This window comes from Microcaecilia unicolor, chromosome 2 (assembly GCF_901765095.1).
Source record: "Microcaecilia unicolor chromosome 2, aMicUni1.1, whole genome shotgun sequence".
Taxonomy (NCBI): Eukaryota; Metazoa; Chordata; class Amphibia; order Gymnophiona; family Siphonopidae; genus Microcaecilia; species Microcaecilia unicolor.
In genome coordinates, this window is record NC_044032.1 from 290,371,068 (window position 1) to 290,385,185 (window position 14,118).

The 14,118-nt window shown below is 42.3% G+C and overlaps 1 protein-coding gene across 1 annotated transcript in view; it reads left to right on the forward strand.

The window, feature by feature from the left end:
* PHF8 (PHD finger protein 8) overlaps positions 1-11,274 on the forward strand; it is a 289,339-nt gene extending 278,065 nt beyond the window's left edge. Inside the window, exon 22 of the mRNA XM_030194272.1 lies at positions 8,152-11,274. Within this exon, the coding sequence (XP_030050132.1) occupies positions 8,152-8,240 (89 nt within the window). The 3' untranslated portion in view covers positions 8,241-11,274. The remainder of the gene's footprint in view (positions 1-8,151) is intronic.
* Positions 11,275-14,118: the final 2,844 nt, after the last annotated feature.

Genomic DNA, 14,118 nt, shown 5'->3' on the forward strand with positions numbered 1-14,118 from the left:
TTGAGCATATTAGCCAGTGCATTTGGCCTGGCTTGGGAGCAGGCAGACAGGCAGCAGGTGGATGGGGGTGATCTGTGGAGCATTAGCACCTCAACCAAAAGCAAAGCTGGAGGAGTTCCCCAGATTGAGCTGTGGCCAATAGAGTAACACCTGGCCAGCACTGCTGTATTGATGGGATCAGCAGCCTTTCATTCTGCTTTGCACCAAAAGTACATAAGTAAATATGCCAGAACCTTTATGTCCCTCTTTCCCCTTGCTAGCGAAATAGGGAAATTCATGAAGGCTACATATCTACTTGCAGGCTCCTTTCTCTATTGAGTTAATGTGTCAGCAGGTGCATAGGTGGTTGGTGGCCCAACTGTTTGGGGAGGCTAAAGGGGGTGGGGCCAGGGGTGGGGCCAGGGGTGGAGCTTAAATCCATCATTGTCTGATAACACGCAGAAAAAATAAAAGTCACAATTAATACTTTTTATTAAATTTAGATATTAGATATGTATCATATGTCAAAGAATAAAGTGGTTGCTCAAAGCATATTCTAACCACAATCGCTCAACTGCAAAACACTATGCACAACTTTGTCCAAAAACACACTCAGAACCTTACTGTACCATAAATATTACACTGGGCAGACCTAATACACCAATATACCACCCATACGGAAAATACAGACCGTCAACAATATGAAACAAGGGATCATATCATCACAATTCTCATGTAGAGCCACAAAACACCCTAATTCATGTTTAATGTGGAATAAAATGCCATAAATAAGTAATAAATATAAACTTTTAATGTTGAGCACCTGATTCTCAAAGTGGACATATTCCCAAACACTATAATGAAAATAAAATGATCTTTTCTACCTTTGTTGTCTGGTTACTTTTTCTGATCATGCTGGCCCAGTATCCATTCTGCTGCTATCTGTCCTCAGTGCAGGTCAGGAAGTCATCCTTGTTAAATATCTCCCTGGCAACCCAGGACACCTCCAGCCAACCCCCCCCTGCTTTCCCAGCAGTAAGGTAAACAAACCATAAACCAATTTCTACAACTGCTAGAGGGCTTTCACTGCAGCTCCTGCTGTGAGGATGGAGGTAAATCAACAATTTAATCCCCTCAGAGCAGCTGGACTCCACAGCTGATCCATTCTGCTGCAGTAGGGGGGAGGCTTAGCCTCTCCAAGCCTCTTATACCGGGCGCCTATGAGCAGTTGATATCACATGCATGTCAGATCTTCTGGCTCCTCTCCACTCACTCCCATGTAGGTGAGCTGTGGTGGGATCATCCTGCAGAACTCGCTCTGCCCCTGTACACTGCCAAAGGTTCCCAGAGTGCTTTTAAGGCCATATTATGCATGAAAAGTTTCTGCAATCTGAGAATAATAATAATAAATATACCTTCAGGTGCTGTTTTGAGCCTAGCTCAAATCTGTGTCCCTGCATGGAGGGAAACACAGGTTGACCTGTCAGTTAAGTGCTAGAGCATTCCACTGACTAGAGCAAGAGGAGGAGAAATTAGCTGGGTCAGCAGATAGAGGGAGATTGCCTTCTAAGAAGCATAGTCTGGGATTCTATATATCACACCAAGATTTCCGTGTGGAAATCAAAGCATATTCCATAACAATGTGCATAAGCTAATTGGTTAACAAGCTAATCAGCATTGATAATTGGATGTCCATAAATTATATATGGTCCAAAAAATTATATACGGTGATGCCCCAGGATATATGTCTGGCCTCATAGACCTACCAACCAGAAACTCAATCAGATCATCACGCTCTAATTTAAATCTCCACCACCCTAGTTGCAAAGGACTCAAATATAAATCAGTTCATGGATCCAGCTTCTCATATATAAGTACACAACTCTGGAATGCACTCCCAAAGGCCGTGAAAATTACGTATGACCACCTCAACTTCCAGAAATCACTAAAGACTTATCCAGCGATTCAAGTAAACCCAGGCTTGTTTTGAACTTAGTGAACTTTACATAACTTCCCTCTCTATGTTTCCTAATGTGTCTGTACATATCTATTTCATTTGTAATACATTGCTCTATATATTTGTTTATTGACCGGAGGAGGCTTTCGCCCCACGGCGCTATGTAAGCCACATTGAGCCTGCAAATAGGTGGGAAAATGTGGGGTACAAATGTAACAAATAAATAAATGTTAACCAATTAGCAGTAATTGGCATTACTTAGAATTTACATGCAGAACTGTCTAAGCGTATTCTGTAACGTGGTTTGCGTTAACTAAGTTGAATAGTTAAAAAGTGGGCATGGCCATGATTGTGGAATGGGCGGGTCATGGGTATTTTTTTAAAATCTGTTATAGAATTACACCTGCTCCACGCATAATTTAGGTGTCAGGATTTACACCAAGTTTTACTTTGCATAACTGCGAGTAAATTTAGCCAAGCGGAGCAGCACTTAGCATATTCTGTATACCGCGTGGAAATTAAAGTATGCCTAGAATACGCTTAGGCGAATTTCATTTTGCTGCTGATTTTTTTTTTTAGGCATGATATGTAGAATCTAGTCCATAATGCCTCGGTGAGGAGGTTGTTTGAGAGAGAAACTAGTGACCCTTATTTTCTAAGGCTTGATGTTTGAGTAGCTCTTGGACTGCTGTCTTTTGTGGCCTATCCCGGGGGGGGGGAGGGGGATCCTACTCCAGTGTCCAAAAGAATGTAAATTGTAAGCACTTTCCCAGCAGCACCACCACCTACTTTTTGATTCAGTTCCTATGCGTGGAAGGCTTCTTTTCTTCCCCTCCCTCCCCCAAGGCAAGCCCAAACCTCAGACCAAAGAATTCTTAGCGGAAAATCATCAAAGCAGATCGTTATGAAAAAATGTCATTTATTAATAGATATTAAAAAATTATATACAGTACAGCCCGACACAGGCTCTGCTTTGTTGATTTTCCGTCTTGGAGTTTGCAGACCGTCTGCCCTTTTGCTTTCAAAGAATTCTTAGCGTCATACTTCAAAGGTACAAACTTTGTTTTCCCAAGAAGGAGGAGTGGCCTAGTGGTTAGGGTGGTGGACTTTGGTCCTGAGGAACTGAGTTTGATTTCCACTTCAGGCACAGGCAGCTCTTTGTGACTCTGGGCAAGTCACTTAACCCTCCATTGCCCCATGTAAGCCGCATTGGGCCTGCCATGAGTGGGAAAGCGTGGGGTACAAATGTAACAAAAAAAAAAAAAAGATACCACCACAACTTGGCCATACAAAGGAATCAAATCTGCCATCCCTTCATGTCGACTTAATAACAAAGAAATCAAATTACTCATTTGAACCAGTGCAATAGAGGAAGTACCCATTCAACAGCAAAGTTGAGGTTTCTATTTAGGGTTATTCTAATTCCTACCCACCCCCCTCAAAAAAAAAAAAGCCAGGATTACTTTGGCTTGATCTCTGCGATTACAATCATTTCATCAAAAAGGAGAAATTCAAAGTGAACTCCTTAGCCACAATCCTTCCGTTACTGAATCACAACGATTACCTTGCTGGCATTAGATTTACTTTTCTAAACCATCACTTCCAGTACAAGGTCCTTCTGTTTAGTCTTTCCTCAGCGCTCTCATCAGGTGTCTCGTGGTAGTTGGCTGCCACTCTTCACAGAGAGGGACACTTTGTTTACCTGCATCTCCACAATTGGTTCATCTCTTCACCTTTAAAACTTGCTGTTCAACATACTAGTTAACTCACTATCAACATGCTGCACACTATAGGGTTTCTGATCAAGAAAGATAAGTCCATCCTCATACCCAAGCAAGTGTTTCAGGTCATAGTTGCCTGCTTGGACACAAAAGCAGCCAAGGCATATGTCTCACTGAGGATTACACCAAATAGAAATCTGTAAATACATATATCTCTGTCAGTGCTGAGAATTATATCTGAGAGTGCAAGCCAGATGCTATATAACCATGCCCATGAATCTAAACTAGCTTTTGGCAAAAGAAATGATAATCTGACTTCCCCACAGTGCAGAAATAAACCCCGGCTTCTCACCCTGAGACACTTGCTTTGTGGCTGATCTCCTGTAGACGCAGGATCCTGTTTCCAGCTGAAAACGAGTTTATCAGGATGTAGGTGACAGTATATCTTCAGATAGCCTAGGCAATTAGTCCTTAGCACAGATACGCAGCCATGAGTCTTAACTTACTCTCCTATAACAAGGTTATACAGGAATGCCCAGGACATAGACACTATGAGACAGTGTCTTTCCAGAGTTACCCACTGAGTGTCCACTCTGATCAGTGCCAAGCATAATTTCCCTTTCTTTGTCCTCCAAAAGTTTTGAGCAGACCTCCATCAACACTGTGTCCTCATGTGACTGTATTTGCCCAATCAAGATGCACATCCCTGCTGTCCTGTAGATGAAATTCAGGCCGCCTAAGACAAAAGTCCAGTGTTGATCCAGACACACTTCCTGAGCTTGTTGATGCCTCCAAAAGGGGCACACTGGTGTTATCACATACTTGAGAGTTATAAATATGTCTGGTAACCAGCTTCACCCCCTGAAATTGAAGTGCAGATGTTCTCTGTCCTAACAGGTCCTTGGTCAGCAAGCACTGTCCATGGGCTGATACAGAAACAGGAAATATCCAAGCAGCCATCATACTCTTGTTCACACAGATGATTCAGATTCAGGCCTGTATGTGGACATAGGCCTTAAGGTGCCACACCTGAGACACCTCCATAATCTGTACACTTCAACTTGTGGTCAACAAAGCTGCTCAGATTCACTAGTTATCAGTTCATGCTTTTCTCCAGTTGTTAGGCCATGTAGTCGTGCCAGTCCACAGAGTCCTTCTAGCCAGATTACACATTCCTCTACTACAGTAGCATCTCTAATTCCATTGGAATCAGCGCTACCAATCCCTCAACAAAATAATTCCGGCAGCTTGTCAACTCCCTTGAAGTGGTTACTTCATCAGTCATATCTTACCAGAGGCTGTCTATTTCCAATTACCTTTGCCAGACATAACTGTTACCACAGATACCTGATGGGGTGCCCATCTGCTTCACTGGCATACTCTGGAGACCACACAAGCAAAAACTACACATCAGTATTCTCAAACTTGGAGCTATCCACAACTCATTTCAAGCCTTTCTCTTCTCCTTCTCTCCCCCCCCCCCCCCCCCCCCCCCCCCCCCCTCTACAATCAAGGTCTCGCCCTCCTGGTAATGAAATATAATTGTTTGTATGTTAAATAAACATACAGGGCAGATCCAGTTCCTTTTGTCTCTACAAGGAAGCTCTCAAAGTTTGACAACTCATATCTACTCTACATCTCGCTCTTTAAGCAGTCTAGACCAACAGAATCAATTAAACTCTTTGAGTCAGAGGCTAGACCCACACGAATGGAAATTGGACCTGCTAATACTCAGCCATCTTTAATCAATGTGGGGAACTTCAATGATGTTTGCTTCCCAGGAAAATGTGCAGTGTGCTCTGTTCTGCTGCCTTCAACCAAGCCTGCACAGGTTTGCACCCGGTGCCTTTGAAGTTTCTTAGAGTAGAGCTGTACATGCTTTTCCTCCCTTCCCCCCTTAATGTCCAGAGTTTATAAAGAAGTTTTGATCAGACAGAGCTCAAATTATACTCATTGCTTGAGTTGGACAAGACAAGCTTGGTTTCTGTAGTTATTGACCCTGTCTGCAGACCAGCACATACCCCTAGGACATCACCCACTGCGCCTAACACAACATCAAGGACTTCTCCTCCAACCAAACCCCAAGGCTTTGTCCCTTACCATTTGGAAATATAATGGACAATGATTGACTTTCTTTCCATAAAAGAATCTGTTAAAAGTTTTATTAGGATTTTTATGTTGATGGGTTTTGAGATGCTATCAACTCAAGTGACATTGTCTTGTTCACTGGCTACAAACCTGCAGACAAAATGCCATAACAGGCCAGCCCACAGAAGTTCTTTCATCTGTCTTTCTGACTCAAAGTTCATCTCCATCTGGTGGCCATCTTAGCCAATCTCCACCCACCCCCTTGTTTCACATTTTGTGAGAAGTTTAATGAACATTAGACCACCTCTTAAAGCTCCTGCTACCAGCCTGGGGTCTCAATGTTTATCCAAACTTACGAAAACTCCATTTGAACCTCTAGCTTCAGTTTCACTCAGATATCTCACCTGGAAATCAGTCTTCTTAACTGCAGTAGCCATAGCAGGGAGACTTGGTGAATTACAGGTATTAGTCTACTACTCACCCTGTACTCAAGTTTTCCACAAAAGAGTGTTTTTTGCATACTCTTTCAAAATGTTTTCCCAAAGTGGTTTGAGAATTGCACCTTAATCCATAATTCTATCAACTTTCCTCCCTCAACTTCACCGTGCTTAAGCAGAAGTATTCCTCCATTCTTTGGATCATAGACATACTTTGCTTTATTATTTCCAAGCTACAAAGGACTTGTGCAAGGCTAAACAACTTTTTCTAACATAATTCCAATCATCCTGTGAAGCCAGCTTCCAAATGGACTCTGTCCAATTGGATTTCAGACTGTATCTCCTTTTGCGGTTCTCTAGCAGGGTGCATTAGAACACATCAGTAAGAGCAAAAGCAGCTTTTTTTTGCTAATCTTAGATCAGCTTCAACTGCAGACATTTGTAGCAGAGGCATAGCTAGGTGGGTCACCAGGAGAGCAGCCGCTCTCCCAAACGGACTTCCAACAGCAATGGCACCTATTTTTCACACAATCTATTGCGTTTAAAATACGCGCCGGTACCATTGGCAGTGTGCTGTATGCTTCCCCTGTGCCCTCAGCCTGGCTACGCTACTGATTTGTAGGGCAGCCGCCTGGGCTTGAACTTATACCTTACTAGTATAAAAGGCCTGTTTCGGTAGGGCCTGGGCTTGAACTTATACCTTATTATGAGTAATTATTTGTGAGGGGGGAGGAAAGGAGAGAGATGTTGAAGAGAGGATGAGAGTGTAGAGATGCTGGAAACTATGGGGTGTTGAGAGGGAGGAAAGGAAATAGATGCTGGACACCACAGACAGGGAGTAGAAGGGAAGGAGAGAGATGCTGAAGGGGGAGGGAAGAAGAGGTGCTAGAGAGGAGGGGGAGGGAAGTAGAGAGATGCTAGAGACCATGGAGGGTAGGGATGCTGTAGATCATGGAGGGGTTGAGAGGGAGGGAAGAAAGCTGCTGGAGACTACAGGCAAAGGGTGGGAGAAAGGAAGGAGATATGCTGAAGAGGAGAGGTGCTGCATACCATGGAAGAGGGGGAGAGATGCTGTAGACCATGAGGAGTTGAGAGGAAGGGAAGGAGAGAGATGCTGGATAAGGTGGGGGAAGGGAGTAGGGAATGAGAGAAATGCTTGACACCATGGATGGGGATTGAGAAGGGACAGAAGGAGAGATATGTCAGATGCATAGGAGGGGACTAGGATGGTATGGAAGGATTGGGACAAAAGTGCACGAAAAAAGTGGAGCCAGGCAATGAAGATCAGAACGAGGTAATTCTTTATTTTACTTAGCAGCTGAAAACAAGAGTCACCTGACACAGCTATGTTTCGGCACACCATGTGCCTGCCTCAGGGATGGATAATTCTTGTTGAAAATTGTCAGACGTTAAGAAATGAAGAGGAAAAACTGGTGCTATATTCAATAATTCCTTGTCAGCAACATGCACAGAACTCAGTGAGTGAAAATGCATTCGGCACTGCTTCACAAAGCGTCCCACTGGTTGGGGGCAGAGCTTGGGCTCCTCCAAACAAAAGCGGTTCGCTGCCCCTTGATATATAGATAGATATTCCTTGCTACCCTATTCATTGGTCATTATTGTCCTCTGACTAGCTTTTATTATGTGATGGGATGAATCTCATTTGAGGGGAACACAGAGAATCCAGTTGTGCAGGTTACTGCTGAAAATTCGCCTACATTTCATTGCTCTCCACATACAGTGGAATGAAAAATATCAGCGTGTCCAGAGATGATGAACTAAAAGAACAAAAATTAATCATGATGAGCCAAAATTCCCATTCCTTCACCAAAGGGAGTCTTAACTCAATTTGTGTGGGAACCATGGGAGGGTTTTATATTAACCTTTTGACTATGTAGTGCTATTTTGAGGAGCTGTCTACATCACCTGCCCTGCACTCACTTCTCTCTGCTTTTTCTATATCATACAGGGAAACGCCCAAGGAAGGGTCTGGCTACAGCAAAGCAACGTCTGGGAAGGATCCTGAAGATCCATAGGAATGGCAAGTTGATGCTTTGAGACTACCACTTACTGCTGCAAAATCTGACTCTTGCCACTGCAAGACCATTGTTTTTTGCTGCAAAGACCTCTTCCCCAGCTCCAGACTAAATAGTGTTTTGTTTACAGCAGGGATGAGATTATCACTTCTCTTCTGACTATGAACGAGACAGTCCCATCATGGTGGATATGTGCACTAGTGTACCGTATGTTCAGATAACACATGCACACACTTGGCTTTTTGAAGGGGGGGGGGGGGTGACTGAGTGCATTCTTTCCCTACTCCTGTGAATGAATCAAACTGCAGGTGGCTGTTTGCAGTTGCATTGAAACCCTTTACTTCAGTGGAAGCAGCTTGTGAGATTGCCCCCAGATCCAACAGCACACCGGTACAGTTGACTCTGACCTGTGGGAATAATTTGATGCAAGACACAGATCTCTCCTGCACTACCTAGAAGGGTTTGTGAGTACTTTCTAAATCCTTGAAAAGTGGAAACGAACAGCATTGCACTCAGGGAGGAGGAATAATGACATCATAGCACCCAAATTTTGTTTGTGAAATGGGTTTAATGTGTCCTTATGTATGGGATACAGCCCTACCCTTCTCAACATGCATGGTTGCAATGGATAAAAGCCTTGCTAGGACCTGCTTAAGAGCATTGTCATGAAAGAAAGGAGAAATTCTATGCAACATGTAGTTTCAGGGAAGTGGTTAAATACTTGTCTTAACATCAAGACATGGGGTGCTCTGTAAGCTTGTAACCTTTTGGCCTACTCCCCTACCTCCTCAAAACCTAGACTGGACTAAACATACTAACCCTTCCCCCTTACCATCAGTTTGTGTTTTATATTGTTTATGGGCTTTCATTTTGCCCTTGCACCAGCACTTAGGCAGGGAAGAAGAGTGTTTGCAGGAGGTGTGACCATATGGACATTGTGTGAATATGTAGATAGAGACTATACAGAACTGTACAGATGGAGAATAGCTTTAGCATTTTCCTTCCTCACATAGTATTGGTATTAGCTGTGCCAGAGCCTTGTGAGCTCTTTCCTGATAGAGGTATAGGGGCCACCTTTCATTCCCAATGACTTGTGTAGGGTCTGAGCCCAGCAGTATATATCTCAGGAAAGAGGAAATAATTGGCGATCTTAACCCTTTCCTGGGGGTAAGGATTTATTCTTTGCTTTATTCTGACTTCTGTGATGTCTATAACATTGGGGGTGAAATGAATGGACAAAAATTCTTTAGAAGAAAATGAGAAAATCTGGGTGGAAGGGTGAGACCTTATTTATTTTTTAGTAATTTTTTTACAAAAGTGGAGAACCTTAAAACAAAAAATCTTCCTGTAAATGTTCAGATCTATTTTTAGACGTCTCCCCACGTGCACTTAGCGTGGGAGGGTAATTTTATAACGTAGCTCAGATTTGGAACTTGCATTTTGGTGATTTCCTGTTTTGCCTGGACTGATGTAATTTATATATTTTTTAACCTCCCTAGAGAAATGAAGTGATGCTACTGCTCTAGTTTTTCCGATTTATTTATGTTTTTGAAAGTTCTCTTTCCTCTGCTGCCAGTAGTCAATGTTTCAAGCATCCAGGATCTTGTCAATGTTTGTGGTGGGGGGGGGGGGGGGTTACAGAGTAGGGTGAGTTTGTAGAGATTGAAATTAAAGCAGCCCTGCCATGGGTGTATTTCTGCTCTCCTAAAGACCCAATGCAGTACAATAACATCTTCTGTAGTGATTTTTACAAATCCTAATCTGTGCTGAGGCTAGGGCTGCTTGATCTTGGCATCGTCTCTTTAAGATAGGAATGTGTTTCAAGCTGTGGAAGTTGCAGTTGACCAGCTCTGCACAAAGGTATGCCCTCATCTGCTGGTGGGGAGTGGAGCCATAGAGAGTGATGGAGCAGTACTGGTTGTGGGGGGAGAAAAAATGGAGGAAAGGGCAATCAGTATAACTGAACTAAAAATATGGGAATTCTCTTGAATGAATTCCAAAATATTTTAGCACCTTCACAATTTCCATCCCCCAGGAGCTAGTATTTTCTACTGTTTTCTACAGTTCCTCGCCATCCCCTACTTAGCCAGTGCTTCTCCCATCGTTCCTTAGAACTGCCCACCTCCATCTCGCCAGGACCCAGCACCATGTCTCTACTCCCTAAATTTGCCTGTGCTACAGTATTCCTCTCATTTTGTACATCTCTTATGCTTTCGTAATAGTTTTGCTCCTTTTACTGTTTCCCAGAGCCATCCCGCTATAGTTGGTGATTTTTCACTATCCACCTACAGCTGGTGCTCATTTGCTCCTTACAGCTCCTCTCCAACTAACACTCCTTTTTAATTCCTGACGGCCCCTCCTCCTGTGTCAACACTTCTCTGCCATTATTTACAGTTCCTCCACAACCAGTACCCCTTTCTTAGGAGCCTCCCACACCCATCTGCTTAGGAGCCAGCACTTTTGTACTGTACTCTGAAGCTTTCTGTACCCCTTGGTGCCTCTGTGGCATGTTCTAAAGTTCCTACCCACCCAGCACATCCATGTCCTATAGCTGTCTCATAACTAGTACTCCTTCCTCATTCATACAGTTCCTCCCAAGTTAATTCTAGCCTATCCACCATACATCTTCCCACACCCATCCCTCCCCAGAAGCTAGCACTTTTTTTATGTTCCCTGGAACTTAACTCTGCCGTGCTGTGTAGGTCCTTCATAGCCAGTATCCCGCCATTTTTCCCTGTGATTAGATTATAATCATTATAGTGCTTAAGTATAGAGATTTGTAATATTCTCTGGAGAGGAATAATATAAAATATTATACACATTAGTGTATGAAGGCAAAGGTAAATCTGTAAGTATTGTAGGGAAGGGGATTATTTGTGAAAGCCTAGGCAGAGAAGGCACATGGGTTAATAATCTTAGTGGTTTTTCTAGAAAAGATGTTCACAACAGTCCACCACAACAAAGCAATATTTTTACAGTAATCTTGTAAAGGACTTGAGAACAATTATCTGTACATTTGTTTTTTTCACTGCAAGGCTTGCAAATAAAACATTCAACCAAGAAAAGTGGTGTTCTCATTCTTTTGAGCTATTCTTTATTTTAAAATGCAATACTTGTCCAGAAGATTATAGAAAAATTAATTTATAGTTAATAAGAACAACTGTACCCTACTACAACTGAAGTTGAAGAGTTTCTGTGAGGAAAAAAAAAACTAGGAAGAAATTAATGTTTGGAATTTTGAACTGGGGTGGATTAGTAGTGAACAAAGTTGTACAATGTTACCCATGTATGGGAAATAATATGGGAAACAGGCAGTTTTTCCCTAACACACAGGCTATGCATTGAATAGGTAAAGTGAGCAACAAAGGCAGCAGTGGTTTTGTCCTTTAATATAATGATATATAATTATTTATTCTTCAGTGTGCTAAAGATCCTGCCTTTTCTTCAGTGAATCCTTCTCTCCTTCAACAAGAAGCTTAGAAAGCTGCAAAGGAAAAACAGACAGGTATGCCACAAGAAATAAAAGCGTGCATTAAAATAAGTAAAACAATCGGAGCGCTGTGTAAAAACTTTGATAGTAGCCAGTCACAGAGTACCCAACATGTTTTGCCATCAGGCTGCACCAGGGTAGAGTAGTGAATTTGATAACTTCATTACGGGGCTCATTTTCAAAGCTCTTAGACTTACAAAGTTCCATAGGATACTATGGAACTTTGTAAGTCTAAGTGCTTTGAAAATGCACCTCTATGTCTCTTTAAATGATAAAGACAAGACTATCAGAGGCACAGATTTTCATAGTTTTTACTCAGCATCCCAACTGAAAGTTTTAGAAGATTGGTATGAACCTACTCAAAGCTTGGGTGCACATCGAGAGGAGTATGCTGCCTCCTAACCAGTAGGCTAACCTTATTTGAGCACCTGTACACTTAACATGAGAATAGCCGTACTGAGTCAGATTCATGCTCCATCTAGCCCAGTATCCTGCTTCCAACAGTGGCCAATCCAGGTCACAAGTACCTGACAGAAACCCAATTGTAAAAATATTCTATGCCAGTGTTTTCCAAGTTGGTCCTGGAGTACCCCCTTGCCATTCAGGTTTTCAGGATATCCACAGTGAATTTGCATGAGATTGATTTGCATATACTGCCTCCACTGTATGCAAATCTCTTTCATGCATATTCATTGTGGATATCCTGAAAACCTGGCTGGCAAGGGGGTACTCCAGGAGCGTCTTGGGAAACACTGGTCTGCATTACCAAACCTGGGGCAAGCAGTGGCTTCCCCCATGTCCAGCTCAATACACACCTGTATAAGTGTAGATAGAGCATCTCCATACTTGCTACAATCAATGTTTAATAAGGTTATGGTGAAGATGATGGGAGGAAAATGACTTTGAAGTAACCCTATTTTGTTCACTCCTGATGTACACACTTCATTGGGCAAGTATTTTATTGAACCCATGGAAGCAACAAGGCATTGGCTGTATAAGAGACCTGTATGAAGATGGAATCTTGATCTTTTGAACAGTTACAACATATTTACACCCTCCCCTGCTGATTTCTGCATCCATCTTCAAGTAAGGCACTTGCTACATTTCATAACGATTAGAAATTGGCTGCTATAAAAGCTCACATCTTTTGAGGAACTCCTCATAGCTCAGGCTGTCACAAAAGAAGCTCATATCTAGACTTTAATTTACTGCAAGGAGACCCTATAACGAAACCTCTCTATCTTTCTAAGTGGGGAAACTCCCTTAACAGACAAGGATTGATAAACTATTCATGAGACCATGAGAAAACGTTTAAGTTATCAATTTTGCTAATTTAGTAGAACAAGGACTCAAAAGATTATATAGATAGTACATGTATTCGAAACACCTCTTTCTATTTTCTTCTACCAATTTGCTTTGTGTTGGAGAGGGTGTGTACAAAAAGGTACTTTCATATATGATGGGAATGCCCTATATTAAAACAATTTTGGACAAGGTGCACCAAGGCAGTGACTGAGATGTTACAGGTTAGAATACCTAAGGACCCAAATGTTTTTATTGCAATGGCAACCACCTGAGTTTTCTGATTCTCAGTTTAAGGTTATGATGGTCTGTTTAGCCATCATATGCAGGGAAATAGCAAGAGCCTGGACAACTAAGGTGCTACCCACTGTGGCCCAAATTAAACCAAAGTTGTGGCATGTATATTTTCTTGGCAAACTAACAGCAGTCCATCGAGGGCGATTAGCCACTTTTGAGAAACAATGGAAATCTTTTGCGTCATGGTATGATTCTGTTTCTGATACATGATATATTTCTGACCTTATTTGGCCTTCCCTCTATGTACTGGTGATGTCCTAGTGATGAGACTTGTATATCTGGTCGTTTTATACTGTTGTAGAAAATGTTTAAAAGGTCACTTTAGACACTGGGGCCATTTTACTAAGCCGCATAAGCGTCTACACGTGCCCAATGTGCATCGACATGGAGTTACTGCATGGCTGTTAAGGTAATTTCATTTTTGACGCGCATCCAAAACATTTTTATTATCGGACGTGCACCAAGTGGCATTTGACGCACATAGGTCATTACCGCCCGGTTACCGCAGTAAGGTTTCAGACCCAAAATGGATGCACGGCAATTTTCATTTTACCATATATCCATTTTTGGCAAAAATTTTAAAAAGGCATTTTTTGCAGGTGCGCTGAAAAATGATTCTGCGCACACCGAAAACTCGCCTCTACACTACCGCAGGCCATTTTTCAGCACACCTTAGTTAAAGGACACCTGTGTTTTCTAGTATGTATCTTCGCATATTGGGGTTATGTTTCCAGGGTATTGTTTTCTTTTGGACTGTAACCTTGAGAAACATTCAATAAAGTTCAAATTAAAAACAAAAAACACAAGCCCA